Below are 20,588 nucleotides of genomic sequence, written 5' to 3'. Positions count from 1 at the left end.
TCTTTTAATTACTTTATATCATGTTTATTCGATAAGCCAAGTATACTAGTTAAAAATAAACGGATTTTTTTGGTAAAAACTCAAAATTGAATATTGTAACTAACCACTGCCCTTAGTCAACTGTCCATGCCCAGTGGTCTCAGTTTCTTTATGTAGATTGTTTCTTTCAGTATTTTCAGAAGAAAAATCTCAAAGGTTGAAAGAAGTTTATATGAACATCCACATCACCAATAGACTCTACAATAATATTTTATGGTATAAACATGTTTAATCACTTATCCACTTATCTGTTCCTCTACCTAATCCAACATTTTTTGATGAATTTCAATGTTAGTTCCAAACAGTAATGTACTCCATCCTGAAATTGTACCATACTGTAATTGATATTTACATTTTTTCCTTTTAAGATAAAATTTATATATTGTGAAATGCACCAATTTTAAGTATCCTATTGAATAAGATTTGACTAACACATAGGCCTGTGGAAACCAGCCTCTGTCCCTTGTGCCCCTTTCCCCTTTGTGCGTTCACCCCTACCCCCAGGGTAACCAATATGAATTTTGTTTTTCCCCAAAAATGTATTAATTTCCTGATGTAGAACTTTATATTAATGAAGTCACATATAGCATATACCCTTTTGTATAAGACTTCTTTCAGCGTTTTCAAGATATTGAGTATATTTAGTTCATTCTCGTTTTTATTATTAGGTGATACAGATTGAGTATTTCTTATCTGAAATGGTTGGGACCAGAAGCGTTGTTGAATTTTGGAATACTTGAAATTATACTTACTGGTTGAGCATCCCTAATCTGAAACTCTGACGTCCGAAATACTCCAATGAGCATTTCCTTTGGGCATCATGTTAATGTTCAAAAAGGTTCGGATTTTGAGCGTTTTGGATTTTGGATTTTCAGATTAGGGATCCTCAACCTGTGTATTCCATTTGCGACCCTGTTAGGTAGGGTTGGAATGACTGAGGCATAGGGTAGAACTAATACATCTTTTCCCAAAGCGGCTGTACCATTTGACACATTGACCAGCAGTGTTTGAGAGTGTTGGCTGTTGCACATCTCACTGATATGTAGTGATGTTAGTTTCTTAAATTTTAGTGCTGCTGATGAATATGTAATGATATCTCGTTTAAATTTGCATTTCTCTGCTGGCTATTGATGTTGATAACTTTTTCGTTGGTTTATTGGTCCTCCATCTCTCTTTTTGTGAAGTGTCTGTGCATGTCCTTTGCTTATTTTTTTAAAAATTTTGTATTTTTATTACTGCGTTGCTGGAGTTTTTTATGCATTCTGGAAACCTGTTCTTTGTCAGATTTCTTTTGCAAATATCCCTCCCAGTCTGTGGCTTGCATATTCATTTTCTTAGAAATAGTTTTGATGAGCAGAAGATTTTACAATGTTAAATAATATCTGATTTGTCAGTTTTTTCTTTTATAGTTATTCTGTATTCCTATAAAAAAACCATTTGTCTAACCCCATCATGAAGATAATCTCTTCTACTTCTCTCTAAAAGCCTCCAAAGTTTTAGTTTTTATGTATACTTACATAATTCATTTCAAAGTAATTTTGATTATGATATGAGGTACAGGTTGAGGTTGTCTACCAGGGAAGCTCATCAGAGACTCAGTGCCCAAGTTTTTAATTGGGACCTGACATGTAGGTAAGGTACCCTCTGCCTTGCATGTACTGAAGTTCCAGATTCTCAGGAGAATGTGTGTTAGCTTAAACCACGTTGTTTGTAGTTCAGGCACAGTAAACCCAGATATATACATTTTGTTTTAAAGCAACCAATTAATTTACTTGGAATCAGATTGTCACTCTCTCTTGGTTGCTAGCTCTAATCTCGGTGCACGTCTTTATCCTGTGGGCTGTTGGAGTCTGCCCTGTGCACACATTGTTCATGGATCAGGCAGACATTTGCACAGAATTTATATACACAGAGCTTGGGGCCCTGTCTCTGTGGCTGTCTCCTTTGTAGTATTCTGTCCTCACCTCCCAATGGGTGTGGTATTTTCCCGTATCCTGGTTGTTAAGGCCAAGAAGGTTGTGAGCTTTTAATTGTAGCTTTTGTCATCTTTCTTGGCCCAGACAGACCTGCTTTCAGAACTCGGAAACCATGGAAAGGAAAATGTACCTAGTGGTGTTCCTCTCTTCCATGAATCAACTCTCCCCTTTAGAATCTGCTTGCTTTTGTTCTCACTCCAGTGCCTTGAGTCAGGAGTTGGTGAATTAAGCCCACCTGATTTTTAGAAAGAAAATTTAATTGGAATATGGCCATGCCCATTTGTTTACTTACTGTCTGTAGCAGTTTTTTGTTACAAATGCATGGATCAGTAGTTGCTGATATTTACTATTTGACCCTTTTAGAAATAGTTTACTGACTCCTGCCATATAGTTTGGATTTTATATTTTGTCTAGGGTTTATACTTGTTGTATGAGTTGGACCCGATAGGAGTTTATTCATCTATTATTTGAGGAAGTAGAACTCCTAGGTTTGTTTTTATTTGTTTAGTTCTTCCAGTTTTGTTAATCACTGATATGAAAGAGGTGAGGAAGAATTGTTTTAAATGACTCGCTCATTTGTTACCATAATTTTAACTGCTAGCCTATTCAGATGTCAGAGCTTTTAGTTGGTTGGAAAGTGCTCTTTAAAATGTATATTGTAGGATGAAATGCTTTTTCTTTCACTCCTTCATTCAGCACATACTCATTAATCCTCTGTAAATGCAAGGCACATGCTAAGTTCTGTAATACATTAAAGATACACCAGACATGTAGAGTGTTCTCAAAAAACTTTATTAAATGTACTAGGTTTGGCTTACTGAGATTAAACACGTATACAAGTAACTGTAATTCCAAAGTGGAAAGTATAAATTCATGTCAGAGAGTGGTCTTTTTTGTGGCCTGGTGTGGTGGCTCATGCCTGTAATCCCAGCACTTTGGGAAGCCAACGTGGGCACGTCACTTGAGGCCAGGAGTTCGAGACCAGCCTGGCCAATGTGGCGAAACCCTGTCTCTACTTAAAAAAAACAAACAAACAAACAAACAAAAAAAACCCACAAAAAACAGTGGTCGTTTTTCGTTTTTATGAAAATATGGTTTTTGGACTTTTAGTATAGAATAATCTATACTAAATTTTTTTACTTCAGACTTTATAATGTTATATTTGATCTTTATTACAACAGGGATACTACAAATAGGAGAGAGAACAATTTCACAGTTCTCCTCCTTGATATTTCCTATCAGCCTCCACTTTTCTTTGGGTTCTCATCTGGAGCTACATGGATTCTGGAGCAGGGTTCCTTGTAGTGAGCCACCTAGCGTTAAAAGGAGGATTTTTTTTTTTTTTAATGAAAGGTCGCTTTGTAAACCGCTTGTCTGTTTGAACTTAGGGCATATGTAAAATAACAACTAGCATCTTCATAGCAATTTTTCTTTCATAAAAAACTTTACAGATAGGGTGTGGTGACTCACGCCTATAATCCTAGCACTTGGGGAGGCCAAGGAGGGTGGATTGCTTAAGCCTGGGAGTTCAAGACCAGCCTGGGCAATATAGTGAGATCCCATCTCTACAAAAAAATACGAAAATTAGCCAAGCATGGTGGTGTGCACCTGTAGTCCTAGCTACTTGGGAAGCTGAGATGGGAGGATTGCTTGGGTCTGGGAGGTAGGGCTGCAGTGAGCTGTGATTGCACCACTGTGCTCCAGAGGGAGTACAGTGACAGAGGGAGACCCTGTCTCAAGGCGAAAAAAAAAAAAGAGGAAAGATATTTTAAGTCTTTGATTTGGTGATATTCAGTACCTAAGAAGACTGTATTGTAAGTGCCTTCTGAATATTTTTTTACTTTATTTTATTTATTTATTTATTTTTGACTGAGACAGTGTCTCACTCTGTTTCCCAGACTGGAGTGCAGTGGTGCGATCTAGGCTCCCTGCAACCTCCACTTACTGGGCTCAAGCGATTCTCGTGCCTCAGCCTCCTGAGTAGCTGGGATTACAGGCCCAGCTAATTTTTTTTTTTTTTTTCAGTAGAAACGGGGTTTCACCATGTTGGCCAGGCAGGTCTCGAACTCTAGACTTCAAGTGATCTGCCTACCTTGGCCTCCCAAAGTGCTGGGATTACAGATGTGAGCCACTGCGTTCGGCCAATATTTATTGTTGTATTGAAGAAAACATCCTGAAATGTTAAGAAATCTAAGAAATCTCAAAAGATTAAATGAATAAATCTGAAATGCATTCATATATTTAGCAAATATATAGCTTTGTCTTTTTTGGCTTTTTTTCTTTTAGGAGAAAAGGATCAGATCTGTTCTTGGTTGTTACAGCTAGATATTCTGTATATGTTTTTTGATAAGTTGTTCATTACCTATACTAAAAGGAATAGGATGTCTTTTCTAAACAATAGTTGTAACATAGCTGATAAACACATTGACAGTTTAGCTTAGCTTGGGTAATTAGCCTAGTGAATAACTTCACCTGTGGTAGGTATGTTGGCTTAATGCTGGAAACCTCCTGTAAAGAAGAATACATCTGATTAGAGTTCTTTCCTATTTCTCTTTTCCCACTTCTTCCCCTCACCCCTGCCCCAATTCTAAAGCCATCATCTTTGTATTTCAGTTGACTGGTGTGCAATATTATGACAGTGTTATTGATTCAGAATATACTAACGTCTTCCTGTTTATATTTGTTTAGCCCTATTTAATTCTTCTTCTTCTTTTTTTTTTTTTTTTGAGATGGAGTCTCACTCTATTGCCCAGGCTGGAGTGCAGTGGTGCAATCTCTGCTCACTGCAACCTCCGCCTCCCTGGTTCAAGCGATTCTCCTGCCTCAGCCTCCTGAGTAGCTGGAATTACAGGCGTGCACCACCACGCCTGGCTAATTTTTGTATTTTTAGTTGAGACGGGGTTTCATCATGTTGGTCAGATTGGTCTCAAACTCCTGACCTGGTGATCCGCCTGCCTAGGCTTCCCAAAGTGCTGGGATTACAGGTGTGAGCCGCCGCACCCAGCCTTAATTATTATTCTTACTTAGCCCATCTTAGATTTGAAATTTGATTGCGTTCAATGTGGTTAAAATACAGGCTTTTGAGTGAAATGGTTTGGTAAAGCTTACTTTATATAAATATAGCCATGATAAGCTGTGTGTTATTCTTCAGATTATTAAATATTTGCAATGAGAACGTTGATATCTAAGTATTCTTGCTTTCTATATTGACAGATTATAAGAGAAAATAGTATCTCTCTCAGTGAAATCGAATTGCCTTGCTCAGAGGATTTGAATTTGGAAACTTTGTCGTAAGTGATGTATAATGCAAATTATCTATCCTAGCATCTATCAGATAAATAAATTGAAATATACTATGTAGGAGTCATATTGTCCTTGATTTAAGTAATTCTGAATCCCAGGCGTTTCTAACCATTTTTTTATCAGATGTTCATGACGTTGGTTAAAGCTCTCTGAAGTATAGAGCTCTTGCCCTCAAAAAGTAATATTGGAGATTTAACTTGTATGTATTTCTCTTTTATCCTCTCCATTAAAACAAATTGGCAACAATTTTAAAAATTGTTTTTGCTGCATATGAAACTGTAGGCAAGGGGCAAACTTCACAAGTAAGGGTGACCCGATGCTTCTGAAAAAAAAAAAAATCTGGAAAAAAAAAAAAAAAGAAATCTGCTGACTGAGTAGAGGCACACTTGATCATTCCCAGAAAGATGTAAACTAACTTAGAGAACTGGAATATTATTGTTACTTATTTCAAGTTAATTTTAAAGTAAAATAATGACTTAAATTTCTTGTCACCTGTTTTCAGGCAAGCACATGTCTACATAATTGCAGGAGCCTGTTTGTCTCTGGGTTTTCGATTTGCTGGCTCAGAAAACTTATCAGCATTTAACTGTTTGGTAAGAAGTATTTTAGTTTACTGTATTCTTTTTTTTTTGTTTTGTTTTAACAAAGCCTTAAGATCTTCTTTTAACTTTGAATTTTTTCTTTTGTTTTTCTAGCATAAATTTGCAAAAGATTTTATGACTTATTTGTCTGCACCTAATGCTTCTGTTGTAAGTATTTTTATCGTTCTCCTTGGGAATAAAATTAAACTTGAAAAAAATTTACTGATAATCCAGTTACTTATGTGTTATCAGATATTGCTGCTGTTTGTTTGAATGTAGAATGAGAGATTTGAAGAACCATTAGCTCATCTTTTTATTTTTGTTTTGGGATATTAGTGAGAATATGATTACACTGGAAGGACGCACAGGTATCTAGTTCTTGTGACGAGAGAATAAGAAAGGCCATAATGTTCATGGATTGTCATACCTCATGTAATTCTGTCTCAGTATTAAATATTGGGAATTGCCTTTTAAAAAAATATTAGTACTTAGTAAGGATTCAGTTGCTTTTGAGGCATTGCTTCCCTGATGACAAGACTAAGATATTTTATTTCCTGGTGAAAACTACATAGATTTATGCAACACTGTGTATAATATGGAAAAGTTAGAAACATCAAAAACGTCTAAAAGTAGTTAATTAAATTTGATTATGGCATATATATGCATTCTTATACAGTGGAGCTACCAAAATTATGTTATACAAGAATTTTTTGTGGCTGGGTGCAGTGGCTCACTCCTATAATCCTAGCAACTTTGAGAGGCTGAAGCAGGGAGGATCATTTGAGCCCAGGAGGTTGAGATCAGTCTGGGCAACGTAGGGAGACCCCATCTCTACAAAAAATAAAAAATTAGCCAGGTGTGGTGACACACACGTAGTCCCAGCTACTTGGGAGGCTGAGGTAGGTGGATCCTTTGACCCCAGGAAGTGGAGGCTGCAGTGAGCTGAGACTGTGCCACTACACTTCAGTCTGGGTGGCAAAGTGAGAGACCCTATCTCAAAAAAAAAAAAAAAAACAACACCAAAAAACCCCCACTTTTTTGTGCGTGAAGCTTGCTTCTAATAGGTTATTTAAAAGGTTAAAAATATTGTGTAGAGTAACATCTCCATTTCATTTGGAAAAAATATGTGTAGATAAAGGGAAAATTCCGAGAAAAAGCCAAAATGTTAACACCAGTTACCTTTGGGTGTGACATTCCAAGTGATTTTTGTCTTCCTGATATTCAGTATTTGAAATTATCTCTGTTGAACTTACATAATTGGGGAAAATATTTGTATTTACAGATTATTTTTTTAGTTCCAAACTTTTGTAGTCTTCTTATGATGGCTAAGTTAGTTCTGATAATAAAGAAATATAACACAACATTACAGTGATGTCATCTCTTCACCTTGCAGACAGGTCCTTACAACCTAGAAACTTGTCTGAGCGTGGTGCTGCTGTCTCTCGCCATGGTCATGGCTGGCTCGGGAAACCTAAAGGTTTTGCAGCTTTGTCGCTTCTTACACATGAAAACGGGTGGTGAAATGAACTATGGTTTTCACTTAGCCCACCACATGGCCCTTGGACTTCTATTTTTGGGAGGAGGAAGGTACGTGAATATGTATTTTTTCCAGTGAAAAGATCTCATTGGTGAGATCTATAAGGGTGACTTGCTTTAATCTTGAAGATACATGAAAAATTTCAATTCTGACTAGCTCTTAGCTTATCTAGCAGCATTATTGCACTTGATGGGCTTCTTTGTAGTTTAACCATCAGCTTATGGTCTACTCAGTAGACTTACCTTCCTCTCTGACACACTGAGCATCACTGTTATTTCTCAGAATACTCTGTGCTCAGTGCTTCGGTGCATCACTGCTTGTGCCCAACTGGTTAAAAATTTTACCGCTCCACTAAACTACTTTCACAGAAAGGTCACAAACAAAATCATATACAGATCCTGTGACATTTTCTTAGTTTTCAACTTTCTTGATCTTTTTCCAACAGCTGTCATTCCTGACTACATCCTTTATAAGACTGCCCTGGCTTTAGATGATCCGTAGTAAATAAAAACACATACATAGAAAAGTCTACACATCATAGGTGCACAGGTCAAAGAGCTATCTACCATAGAAAAATCTCTTCGTTATCATGTAGATCAAGATTCCGTATAGCACTTGCAACTTATGACACCTGTCTCTGCTTCTGCCATGCGCCCCTCTCAATCACTATTATCTTCCTTACTCCAAAGTTAGCCACTGTCTAGTCTTATAACACCTTAGATTGGTTTTGCCTGTTTTTGACAATTAAATTGAATTATGCATGATGCATCCTTTTGCACTTTACTTTTGCTCAACATTATGTTTGTAAGATTCATGTTGTGTGTAGCAATGGGTTATTCAAGTTTCAGTTTCTTGTATTACAAGTTTCAAGTTGTAATACAAGTTGTATTTCAAGTTGTAATTGTAATTTAAGTTGTATTACATTTCATTGTATGATTGTACCACATTTTATTGATCTCCCCCATTGATGGATGTGCTTCTTGCTTCTAGTTTGAGGCTGTTATGAACAATGCTGTTAGGGAAAGTTGTACATGTCTTTGATTTTGTTGTATATAGATCTCTGTGTGGAATTGGATCATAGGTTATAGGTGTGTATTCACCTTCAGTGAATAATACCATCAGTGCTGCAGTGCACTTGTACCATTTTACATACTCATGGGCAGGATGTGATATTCCAGTTGTTCCATATCCTTGTCAACCCTTGTTATTGTTACAGTCTTTTTAGTTTTAGCCAACTAGTAGGTATATAACAGGATCTCATGGTGGCTTTAATTTCTGTATTTCTGAATCATGTTCTTGAGTACCATTTTATACTTTTAATAGCCAACGGCAAACCTCTTTTATGCTGTCCAAGTCTCTTGCTACCAGTTTTTGTATTTATTTTAAAATTTTTATTTGTGATAAAATACACATAACATAAAATTTATCCAATTTTAAGTATGCAATTAAGTAGTGTTAAGTATATTCACATTGTTGTGCAACTAATCTCCAGAAATTTTTCGTTTTGCAAAACTGACACTATACCCATTAACAACTCCCTGTTTGCCCCTCCCACCAGCCTCTGGCAGCCACTATTTTACTTTCTGTTGTGATGAGGTTGACTGCTCCACATTGGTTTAGCTTTGTATTGATTTCTGTGGATTCTTTAAACTATGTCCTAAGCCCTTGGTCAGTTTTGCTTGTTGCAGTTATCTTTGCCACCCCAGGGCTTGTTTGCCTTTTCACTCTCTCAGTGGTGTCTTTTGATGACATAATTATTAGTGTTTTTCTTTTATAGTTTTTACTTTTTTGTCCTGCTTACGAAATATTTTCTTGCCCAGAGAAAAGGAGATATTCTCCTATTTTATCTTCTAGAAGATTTTAGCTTTTCCATTCACATTTGGATCTAAAATCTACCTGGTACGGATTTTTCTCCGTGTTTTTTTTCCCACTGCTATTGAAAAGTTTATCCTTCTCCACTGCTCTGCAGTACCACCTCTATTATATAAGTTAAGTGTCTGTACACCTGTGTTTATTTCTGGGCTATTAGGGTCTACTGGTCTGTTTTTCTGTACTTGCACCAGTACTATACTGTCTTATGAGTCTTGGTATCCAGTTGAGTAAATCCTTCAACCTGAGTTTTCTTCTTCAAAAGTGTGTTTTTCTCTTGGCTCCTTGCATTTTCATATAAATATTGGCGTCTGTTCCATGCTATCTAACCTGATAAAATATTGATCAGAATTGCCTTGATTCTATGTGTCTGTGTTAAGATTCTATGTGTCTGAGATTAGAACCTGTTACAGTATTGTCTTCCATTCTGTGAATATGGTACACCCCTGCATATATTTAGCTCTAGTGTGTGTGACCTTGATCAATGGCTACAATGTCTACGTAGGCTAATTTTCCCCTCTTCTTTAAGACTGAGCTCACCATTGGAACTCAACTTTTCAGAAGTACAAAAAGTAAAGATGATCAGAAAGGTGTGCATTTCCTCTCAACATGTTTTGTGGAATTGTCTTTCTTTAATTGTTTAGAATTAATAATGGTTAAAGAAATATTACTATGAAAATTCTTACTTATTTTATTCTATGATTTTTGAAATTTTTTTCCTTTCAAAATGAGCCTCTCCATGTCTCTTACTCCACATCTTTCATTGTTCCAAACTGCATGACTCTCGTTGCTCTTCTTTCATATCGAATAGATTTTTCTACCATTCTGCTACTGCTTTGCTAGTGATTTTTGGTTTTTAAATGGTCATGTATGTTCTCTAACAACATTTAAACTTAGCATAGCTACACCATTATGTTTCTACCCAAAATTTCTAACATCAATATCTTAATATTTACCTTTGAATTTTGGTTTACCAAAATGGTACAAAGAAAATGGCTTATTCCATGTACATGCCAAAATAGATGTATTTCTTTGCTTAAAATTTGAAATCTCTTCTCTCTAATCCATTAAATACATAAGCATATATAATGAATTATAAGTTCTTATTTAATACTCCAATTATTTTAAAAGACAGGGAAAGAGATTTGGGTATATGTGTGTACATGTTTGTGTGTAATAAAAATATTTATATTTAACAGTTAGAAGTGGTTTTATGTGATGTCCTACACCATCTTTATTTCAAAATACTTTTTTAGAAAAACTCTGGGACTTTAGATTAATTTGCCAGTTTGCTATACTAAATTTGAGCAACAATAAAGTAATTTAAGGAAAATTTTAATAGACCCTTTACCAAGAGAATATTTTAAAAGTCTATAAAACTTTATCTTAAAAGTGTATCATATTGGCGAGAAAAGAATTTGTATTTGGAGGAATAGTTGTTTATACAGTCACTGTAAGTTTTTAGTGATAACTTTTGCCTTTCCATTTAGTCAGTCATTCTAAAGGAATCCTCATGCTTTACAGAAATAAAAAAAAACCTGTTTACATACCAACTAAAACATCCTGTATTTTTAAAAATGAGATTTATAATTGTATAAATAGGCATATATATTAATAAAATTGGATAAGAAGGTGGCATACTTGGTACATGAGTCTTCAATATTTATAATTTTTAGGACTGCATTCATGGTCTTCACTACTGTGCTATTGTATGTTAAAACCTTGCTTCAAGGGTTGAAATTTAACATTTATGGGATATTACTTTGGCTTTAAATAGTGATGATCTTGAAATGGCCTAAGGACTAAATGAAAAGTGGAATGTTCACACCACTGACACTCTTGTATTATGAGGGCCTCTTATCAATATGCCTTACTATACCCCAGTTTCCTGATTCTCAAGAATGCCTTGAAAGTATGTGCAATGCAATCGATAACATTTGTCCCCACCAAACTTACTTTGCAGGTACTCTTTGAGCACATCAAATTCTTCCATTGCCGCTCTTCTCTGTGCCCTTTACCCACACTTCCCAGCTCACAGCACTGACAACCGGTGAGTCTAGTGATTCTGTTTTCAATGTGATACTTACTAAGTTCTCTAAGGGGACCATTTGGTTGTATTTTGGTTTCATGGAATTATTTCCAAATTAGCCTTTTTCTGTTCTTCAACTTATATTCATGGCTAAATCTTTTAAGAAAATTATCTCACAAAGTATTAGACCAGAGGATAACTTGGGACACCTGATGACTGACCAGTCTTCCGCCATTCTCAGATCTGTAGAACTGCTCTAAATCCAGAAGGAGATTAAGTAAAGTTGTCTTTAGGGAAAAAATCATCAGGTAAAGGATAGTTGCCAAGGGAAGTTCAAGATACTTTTTTGTGCTGTAATTATTTAGTTCCAAGAGAAAAGTTTGTCTGATTTAGTGGCAATGTCTGTATGAGTTCCTTTTTTCCCCTCTTTCACATAAATGACGAGAAATTTTGTATAAATGACATAGGAGGGACAAGAAAAGCAAAATACAGCAAAAAACCAGAGACAATTTAGAAGTGGCAGTGAGCAGTAGAGCTTCAAACCATGTAGAAGCAGTTAAAAGCTCTGCATTTTAGGGTACGAGGAACCACCAACCCTTCCGTTTCCCTAGATATAGTTTGAGATATAGCAGATCTCTTACATATGGGGGAAGGGAAGAAAATAGCCCCTTGTAAGACACCTGAGCACTGTGCTCAACTGAAGGCATCCCCTGTTGTCTCCCCAGAGACAGGTCAAGAGCCCTTTATTGTTTATGGGAGAAGGGTCAGGAGCACTTATCACAGTAACATAAGTCATCATTTTAAACTGCACTATAATGTATAACGAATGACAGAAGAAAGATAGCTGTTTTACAAACGTACCCTAATCTGAAAACCACACTCTGATGGTAGGTGCAGCACAAGAATATTGTTGTTAATACACCTCTGACATGTGGCCTCATGCCTGTCATTTAGGAAAGATTTTTTGAGTTGTTAAAAGCCAGTTATTGGCTAGGGTACAGTGGAGAGCCACACTCCCATGCTGCTGGTCATAGCTATTTGGCTTAGCTATTGTAAACAAAGCCGTTTGGTGACAAGAATCTTTTTTTTTTTTTGGGCGGGGGATGGAGTCTCGCTCTGTCACCCAGGCTGGAGTGCAGTGGCCAGATCTCAGCTCACTGCAAGCTCCGCCTCCTGGGTTCACACCATTCTCCTGCCTCAGCCTCCCAAGTAGCTGGGACTACAGGTGCCTGCCACCACGCCCGGCTAATTTTTTGTATTTTTTAGTAGAGATGGGGTTTCACTGTGTTAGCCAGGATGGTCTCTATCTCCTGACCTTGTGATCTGCCTGCCTCGGCCTCCCAAAGTGCTGGGATTATAGGCGTGAGCCACCATGCCCTGCTGGTGACAAGAATCTTTATGTAATTTATTAGTGTCAGTTTTTTCTGATCTTTATTGATTTTTACTTTTAATAGATATATAGAAGTAAATGTATTTGTGTAAGAAGAGGGAAGTTATTGTCTATAAAGCTTTTTAAAATTGAAGTCTCGTTTTATCCTTCTTTTTTTTTTTATTAGAGTCTTGCTCTGTTGCCCAGGCTGGAGCGCAGTGGCGTGATCTCCGCTCACTGCAAGCTCCGCCTCCCGGGTTCACGCCATTCTCCTACCTCAGCCTCCTGAGTAGCTGGGACTACAGTCACCCGCCACAGCGCCTGGCTAACTGTTTTGTATTTTTAGTAGAGACGGGGTTTCACCGTGTTAGCCAGGATGGTCTCGATCTCCTGACCTCATGATCCACCCATCTTGGCCCCCAAAGTGCTGGGATTATAGGCGTGAGCCACTGCACCTGGCCAATTTTTTTGTTTTTTTCTTCTGAGAGGGAGTCTTGCTCTGTTGCCCAGGCTGCAGTGCAGTGACGCGATCTCAGCTCACTGCAACCTCCGTCTCCTGGATTCAAGTGATTCTCCTCCCTCAACCTCCCTAGTAGCTGCGATTCCAGGCATGTGCCATCAGGCCTGGCTAACTTTTGTATTTTTAGTAGAGACGGGGTTTCATCATGTTGGCCAGGCTCATCTCGAACTCCTGACGTCAGGTGATCCACCTGCCTCAGCCTCCCAAAGTGCTGGGATTACAGGCGTGAGCCACTGTGCCCAGCCTATCCTTCTTTTATGAGATCTTAAAATATGAAAACTTTGTTTTTACATTCTAAAATAGAAATCTTAAAGTTTAAAAAACTTTTTGAGAACCCCAAAGAAAAATATTGCCATAGCCACATAGATGTTTGATGTACTATATTTCAAGGACGTGTGTGTATATGTATGTGCAAGTTTATACATGTAGAAGAACTTTGCTGTCTGGGATGAACTGACATCCTGTCTTTCCCCTTCTTCCCTATCAATCCTTAAGGAAAAAGAAAAAAAAAAAGAACTAGAAATAAATCTCTGAGAAGATAAAAACAGATGCCTGTGTTGAGTAGAAAGAGATTTTTGAGACTGATTGATTTTATAAGTGGTCAGTTTGATAGTAAATATTTTCATGTTATGACACTTTTTACCTCCCTGTAAAACCTCTTCACTGTGAAGACTAAAGTAAAGAATTATTGGGTCAAAGATCAGTTATATAAAATGTTTAAAAGATAATTTCTCCACTACTTTTTAACAGAATCTTATCTGCCTTTAAGATTTCTGTTCATCTGAAGATATTACCTGAGCTTCTGTCCTGTCTTAGCTCATAGGCAACAGCAGATTGCAGAGCTCATATTGTCACAGTCATTTGTTACCCACCGTCTGTCTTTTTTATGACCAGGTATCATCTCCAGGCTCTCCGGCACCTCTATGTGCTGGCCGCGGAGCCCAGGCTTCTCGTGCCTGTGGATGTGGACACAAACACGCCCTGCTATGCCCTCTTAGAAGTTACCTACAAGGTATCTCTCCCTATCATTTACTTGTAATTTTATTACCACTCATCCATCTTTGCAGGTCATAATATTTCAAATGTGTTGTCCAGTAAAAGGTGACAAGTAGTCAGTTGAACTTCCATAAAAATGGAAGCTTCTAAAGTTATTGTATATCCTGCCAGGCCATTCATGCTTGTTTGTATTCTCTGGGTATCACTTTTTAGGGATCATCAGCTACTCTTTTGTCCTTAGAGCTTATAGTTTGAAAATGTCCCTGTTAACTTTACATGACTGACAGTAGTGTTCTATAAAACTAATTGAGTTAGACCCATTCTTAGATTTGTTAGCTGAATACTTGAAAACCCAAAATTGTGTATTTGATGACAGCTTTCATTTAGATGCACAAATAGATTACAAGTTTTATATCCTTCTTTCATTCAGCAAATTATTAAGTACCTTCTGTGAATCAGAACTGTACTAGGCTCTGGGGTAAAAAATGAGATGACATTGTCATTTTCCTTAAGGAACCTCTATCCCCTGGGGAGCCAGGCATGGATACAGTGAGAACAGAGTGTGATAATTGGAGATGTGTGTGGAATGCAGGGGAGGCAGCAAAGCACCCTTGCTTAGCTGTTAGCTGTGGGGTTGAGGGGCTCTCACAGCGGACGGTGTTTGGGCTAGGCCTGGCCCGCTGAGTGGAGCTCCTTCCGAACAGGGAAGGCAACATGCAGAACCCAGTGGCACTGGAGCATGGCCTTTGGTCCTGCTGGCCTGTGAGGGGCAAGGCTTGAAGTGGTGGGAAGTGACACATACCCTGTGGGGAATTTCGACATCAGTCCTTCAAGATTTGAGTACCAGAGAGGATTTTATGGCATTTTAAGGTCTCTGTATGAACTGCAGGGTTGGAGGGAGGTAGAGCGTGGAGATGTTTCTTCTTTGTTGTTTCCGCTGACTACCTAGTGAACTGTAGCTGGACTTTTATGTTTGTAAAGGGCACTCAGTGGTATGAACAAACGAAAGAAGAATTGATGGCTCCTACCCTGCTTCCAGAACTCCATCTTTTAAAGCAGGTAAGTTGGGCATGGTTGGGAGATGGGTCCAAGGGATCAATTCAGTAGAACAGCATAGCGTTAAAGACAGCTAAATAAAAGCCTCTGCTTTCTTCATGTATTGTAGCAGATAAGAAAGCTGCAGCAAAAGGAAAAGTCAGAAAGAACAGAGCAAGTTTTGTCTTAGAGATCTTTATTGATAGCTTAGGTGGCCTCAGAACATGATTTACATTCATTTTTTTTGTCTGGAAATGGAGCTTGTTAACCTCCAGATGCCTCTTTCTGGCTGTTACTATTTCCTCTGAGAAACATAGGGTCCAGTTTGTCAAATGAATATATTTTTCAGCTTTGGGTTGACTACGTTTACATTTATCTTGGCAGATTAAAGTTAAAGGCCCAAGATACTGGGAACTGCTCATAGATTTAAGCAAAGGAACACAACACTTGAAGTAAGTACATTAAATTTCTCCGATTTACCTTTTAGGAAGTGAATAGAAGTATATAGGAAGGTATAAATTATAAATTATTATCTGGAATGTGACTCATCACCCTTTAATCTCATTCAAGACAATATGTAGGGTATGTCTTCTGTAAAACAGTCTGTATTTTTGAAACAGGACTTGTGTTAGAAAATGAAAGTTTTGGCCGGGTGCGGTGGCTCACGCCTGTAATCCCAGCACTTTGGGAAGCCGAGGCGGGCGGATCATGAGGTCAGGAGATCGAGACCATCCTGGCTAACACGGTGAAACCCCGTCTCTACTAAAAATACAAAAAATTAGTCGGATGTTGTGACTGGCACCTGTAGTCCCAGCTACTCGGGAGGCTGAGGCAGGAGAATGGCGTGAACTCGGGAGGCGGAGCTTGCAGTGAGCCGATATTGCGCTACTGCATTGCAGCCTGGGCGACAAAGCGAGACTCTGTCTCAGGAAAAAAAAAAAAAGAAAGAAAGAAAATGAAAGTTTTAATTTTAAACTCCATCCCTAAATATTTATATTCATTTATTGAGAAACTTGCACTGACTTCCTTGTGACAGTAATGGACTTGTCTCTTGGTATATTAACATAAGATTTAGTTTAGGAAAGTGTGTTAGTCCATTTTCACACTGCTATAAAGAACTACCTGAGATTGGGTAATTTGTAAAGAAAAGTAGTTAAATTGACTCATAGTTTCGCCTGGCTGGGGAGGCCTCAGGAAACTTACAATCGTGGCAGAAAGCGAAGGAGAGGCAAGATATGTCTTGTATGGCGGCAAGAGAGAGTGAGAGAGGTGCTACACTTTTTAAACCATCAGATCTCGTGAAAACTCACTATCATGAGAACAGCATGAGGGAAATCCGCCCCCATGATCCAATCACCCCCAACCAGGTCCCTCCTGTGACACGTGGGAATTACAGTTTGACATGAGATTTGGGTGGGGCACAGAGCCTAACCAGGTCAGAAAGTAAAGCTGATTTGTACATCCACAAAAGGAACTTTATTATATCAATCAGTGTTTGCCAGACCACATCTTTTATTGCATCTCTTTACCATTCTTGTGTTAGAAAGTTCTCCTAAATTTAAGATTATTGTAGATGATATATACTACTCACCCAGTTTATTTTGGATGGAAATAATCACATGCAATTATTTTAGAGTGTTGATAATTTTATACTGAAAGTAGCATGTCAATTAAGTTTAAATTTCAAGGAAGTTTAACAAGCATGTAAAAGTTTCTATAATTTGGTCCCAATGTGAATTTTTCCAGACTATCTGTATATTAGCTGTTTTCTGTATTGTTCTGTCCTTAGATTTGCAGCATTATTTTCTTTTTGCTGCAAACCAATTAATAGATATTTAGTACCTCATGTACTCTAGACATAGAGCTGGGGGATATAGGGAATACAAAGAAATGTTAGGTAAAATGCTACCATTGAAACTCATAGTTGAGCCAGTAGTCAAAGTGACTTCTCATTTAACAAGTTCCATGAATCTAGACACCAAAGAAAAACAGAACTTTATTCTAGGCTTTCTCATAGGGACTGATTTAATCTTAGACACAGTAAATAATCATTTGCCTTAGTGGAAAATGGTAAAGGCTTCATCTCCCGTGAACATGGTATTAGAAGACACTATGTTTCCAGCCAAGAACTGCCAGTAATACCTTATATTAAATTCATTCATTTTTCTTTCAGGTCCATCCTTTCCAAGGATGGGGTTTTATATGTTAAACTCAGGGCAGGTCAGCTCTCCTACAAAGAAGATCCAATGGGATGGCAAAGTTTGTTGGCACAGACTGTTGCTAACAGGAACTCTGAAGCCCGGGCTTTCAAGGTAGTATTATTAATTGGTAAAAACGGAAAGAAATAATTGTAAATTGCGGGCTTCCTTGCCCATTGCTGTAAACTTTAAAGGTGGATCTGCTTCCTTTTTCATTGTTGCGGATTGTAAACACTGCCTGCCCGTGACTCCGTTTGCTTTTTATGTGATGGGCATAATAAAATATAAATACAAAATACTCTATATAATAAATAATAAATATATATAATAAAGTAAAATACTCTAAGTTAAGATTTACATTCAGCAGCAAGGACAGTCGCACCATATCCTGACACTACAACAAATACTTTAGTAATTTTATTATTAATCCTCAAATCGGTGAAGATTTACTTAATTTCATAGCAAAAATAGAAAAGGAGTTTTGCAAGCTAGCAATTATTAGCTCCATTTAAAAACCACCATTTGTTTCCTTCATCTTGGTGAGGATAAACTGATGACAGACTCAGACTTCTTTTGTTAGTTTGCTTTATTATTTGCACAGTACTTGACTGCCAGTACAGTAGTGTTTGAAATAAGCAAATAGTTACGATAAATGAGGGTAGGAAACAATCTCATTCCCATGGCGGGGTCAGCACATATTTTGCTCGATATTCTTGACTCAGGTAAGTTTCCAACACTAGAAATTTGTCCCATAATCAGGCATTAAGACTTCTGAATTTAACTTCAGTTTTCTGTAATTCCATGAGCAAATATGTCCCTGTTGGTGATGCATAGTAGAGTAGTCTGAAGTAGTGAGGACCCTAAAGGATAATTAGATGGCAAAAGTGGGGCAGGCGGACTGGATGAGTGGCAGCCAAGGACTGAGTTAGCATCCTTTGTTCTTCCAAGTAAGGAGACAGCAGTTTATTTTAATTCAACTCATATTTCATTTTAGGTCAGTTACTTGTGACCGAGCCTTTATAATGGTTCCCAGGATTGAAATGTATAAATAGTTCTCAGGGTTGACATTGGTGAATTTTGTTTGGCAGTATTCAGTAAGTTGTTTACGAAATATTTTTGAAAGATTTTTGGACACGGTTTAACTTAAATTTGTAGTATTGCTTCTTCTAAAAATCAGAGCATATCCCAAAGACTCTAACCCAATTTGTAAAGAAAATAGGTAACTTTAGACTTGAGTTCGAATGAAGAAAATATATAAAAATTGAAAGCTATCTCAATTTCCTGCCTACTGGAAGTTCAGAAATAAAATATAAACCTTCATATTTCATTTTCAGTCTTGAACCTTGAATGATACTGTTTTTTCCCAAGTTTAAAAAATTGTGGTAAAATGCACACAATTTATTGTCTTAACCTTTTGCAAGTTACAGTTCAGTAATATTAAGTGCATTCACATTGTTGCGCAACCATCACCACCATCCGTCTCTAGAACTGTTTCATCTTGCAGACCTGAAATCTATACTTGCAACAATAACCCTTCATTCTACTTCCCCTAGTCCCTGGCAACCACCATTCTATTTTATGTCTCTGATTTTGATTATACTAAGTACCTTATATATATGGTTTCATACACTGTTTATCTTTTTGTGGCTGGCTTGAGTGATATTCTTTTTTCCTTACCATTTCAGTAACAATTCTAGTTTCTGGTAGGCTTTTTAGTTAGTCAGTGAAGGAAGGAAAAGCCTTTTGTGGATGAGTTGTGTAAACAGGAAGACCTGTTTGTTTATTGGCCTTTTGATAATTCGTAGCTCATGTTAACTTGTGCAAAAGCTTATTGTAACTTCTTAGCAGAACAGGTTGATGAGGAAAGTTTGCACCATCTGGGTTTTTTTGGGAATGTTGTGTGACAAAGGGGAGGTAGAGTTGTTAGAACTCCTTGTATTACAGTTTGAGCAATAAGGAAAATACTCTTTTTTTAATCTTATACTGTTGTGGTTGTTTGTTTTTTTTAGCCAGAAACAATCTCAGCATTCACTTCTGATCCAGCACTTCTGTCATTTGCTGACTATTTCTGCAAACCAACTGTGAACATGGGTCAGGTATATATTCTATGGTTTGCTGAGCCCCAGGACCAGCATTCGTTAGTATGTCTATGTATGGGTCACCCAAAACATCTGTACTATCTATATCTATCTTTGAGATTGATGACATACGTGAGTCACATGGGATGACTTTTGCTTGGCACGTGTAGATTTGCATAGCCTAAAACTATTGCATTTAGCAACCTTCTATCTTGATAGAAGAAACAACATTTGTAAGACATTAATTTCGACAGATGATAGTTTCTGTCACCTACGAGAATGATGCCCATTCATATTCTGCTTTATGTTTTCAGTGTTTACCGCCTTTCTCTTATTTTTATGTAATTGCATTAACTGTTTCATCTGTATATTATAACCCTTCTTTTTCTTGTTTATATACCTGTTGCCTTCAAGATTCCAAGGATGCTTAGCAGATTTTTCTTTATTTTTTTGGTTTTTGTTTTTTGAGATAGGGCCGATTTTTTCTGTTGCCCAGGCTGGAGTGCAGTGATGTGATCATGGTTCACTACATCCTTGACCTCCCGGACTGAAGCCATCCTTCCACCTCAGGCTCCTGAGTAGCTGAGACTACAGGCGTGTAACCACCATGGCTAATTTTTTTTTTTTTTTAATTTTTGTAGAGATGGAGTCTCACTATATTGCCCAGGTTGGTCTTGAACTCCTGGGCTCAAATGATCCTCCCACCTTGGACTCCCAAAGTGCTGGGATTATAGGCTTGAGCCATTGTGCCTGGCCCAGATCTTTGGTTTAATCCACCATACAGAGAAGGAAAGATTGGATATAGAATTAGATATCTAGGATTGATAGCCTATTGTCTACAAGTGTATATGGCCTTCAGAAAATTTCTCAACCTCTCCAAAGTGTAGTTTCCTCATTTCTAAAAGTGATTATAATAGAACCTACTTTACAGTATTGTTTTGAGGATTAAGTAAAATAACCTTCCCCTCTCTTACTTATTGAATCTTTACTATATATTGGATACTCTGCTAATACTTAAATGTCATTTAATTATGACCCTGAGGATAGGTATTTTGTCA

At 37.5% G+C, this 20,588-nt stretch overlaps 1 protein-coding gene across 10 annotated transcripts in view; it reads left to right on the top strand.

Moving 5' to 3' along the window:
* The window catches only part of ANAPC1 (anaphase promoting complex subunit 1), a 119,210-nt gene that overhangs the window by 88,973 nt on the left and 9,649 nt on the right, over positions 1-20,588 (top strand). For all 10 annotated transcript variants that reach the window (XM_074011254.1, XM_074011253.1, XM_074011256.1 and 7 more), the window contains 10 exons: positions 5,229-5,305; positions 5,821-5,911; positions 6,014-6,067; positions 7,293-7,486; positions 11,269-11,355; positions 14,118-14,235; positions 15,201-15,278; positions 15,639-15,706; positions 17,428-17,566; positions 19,462-19,548. In XM_074011254.1, coding sequence (XP_073867355.1) covers positions 5,229-5,305; positions 5,821-5,911; positions 6,014-6,067; positions 7,293-7,486; positions 11,269-11,355; positions 14,118-14,235; positions 15,201-15,278; positions 15,639-15,706; positions 17,428-17,566; positions 19,462-19,548 — 993 coding nt within the window. The remainder of the gene's footprint in view (positions 1-5,228; positions 5,306-5,820; positions 5,912-6,013; positions 6,068-7,292; positions 7,487-11,268; positions 11,356-14,117; positions 14,236-15,200; positions 15,279-15,638; positions 15,707-17,427; positions 17,567-19,461; positions 19,549-20,588) is intronic.

The sequence above is a fragment of the Macaca fascicularis genome, chromosome 13 (genome assembly GCF_037993035.2).
Source record: "Macaca fascicularis isolate 582-1 chromosome 13, T2T-MFA8v1.1".
NCBI classification, from domain to species: Eukaryota; Metazoa; Chordata; class Mammalia; order Primates; family Cercopithecidae; genus Macaca; species Macaca fascicularis.
This window is presented reverse-complemented; position numbering and strand designations above follow the sequence as displayed.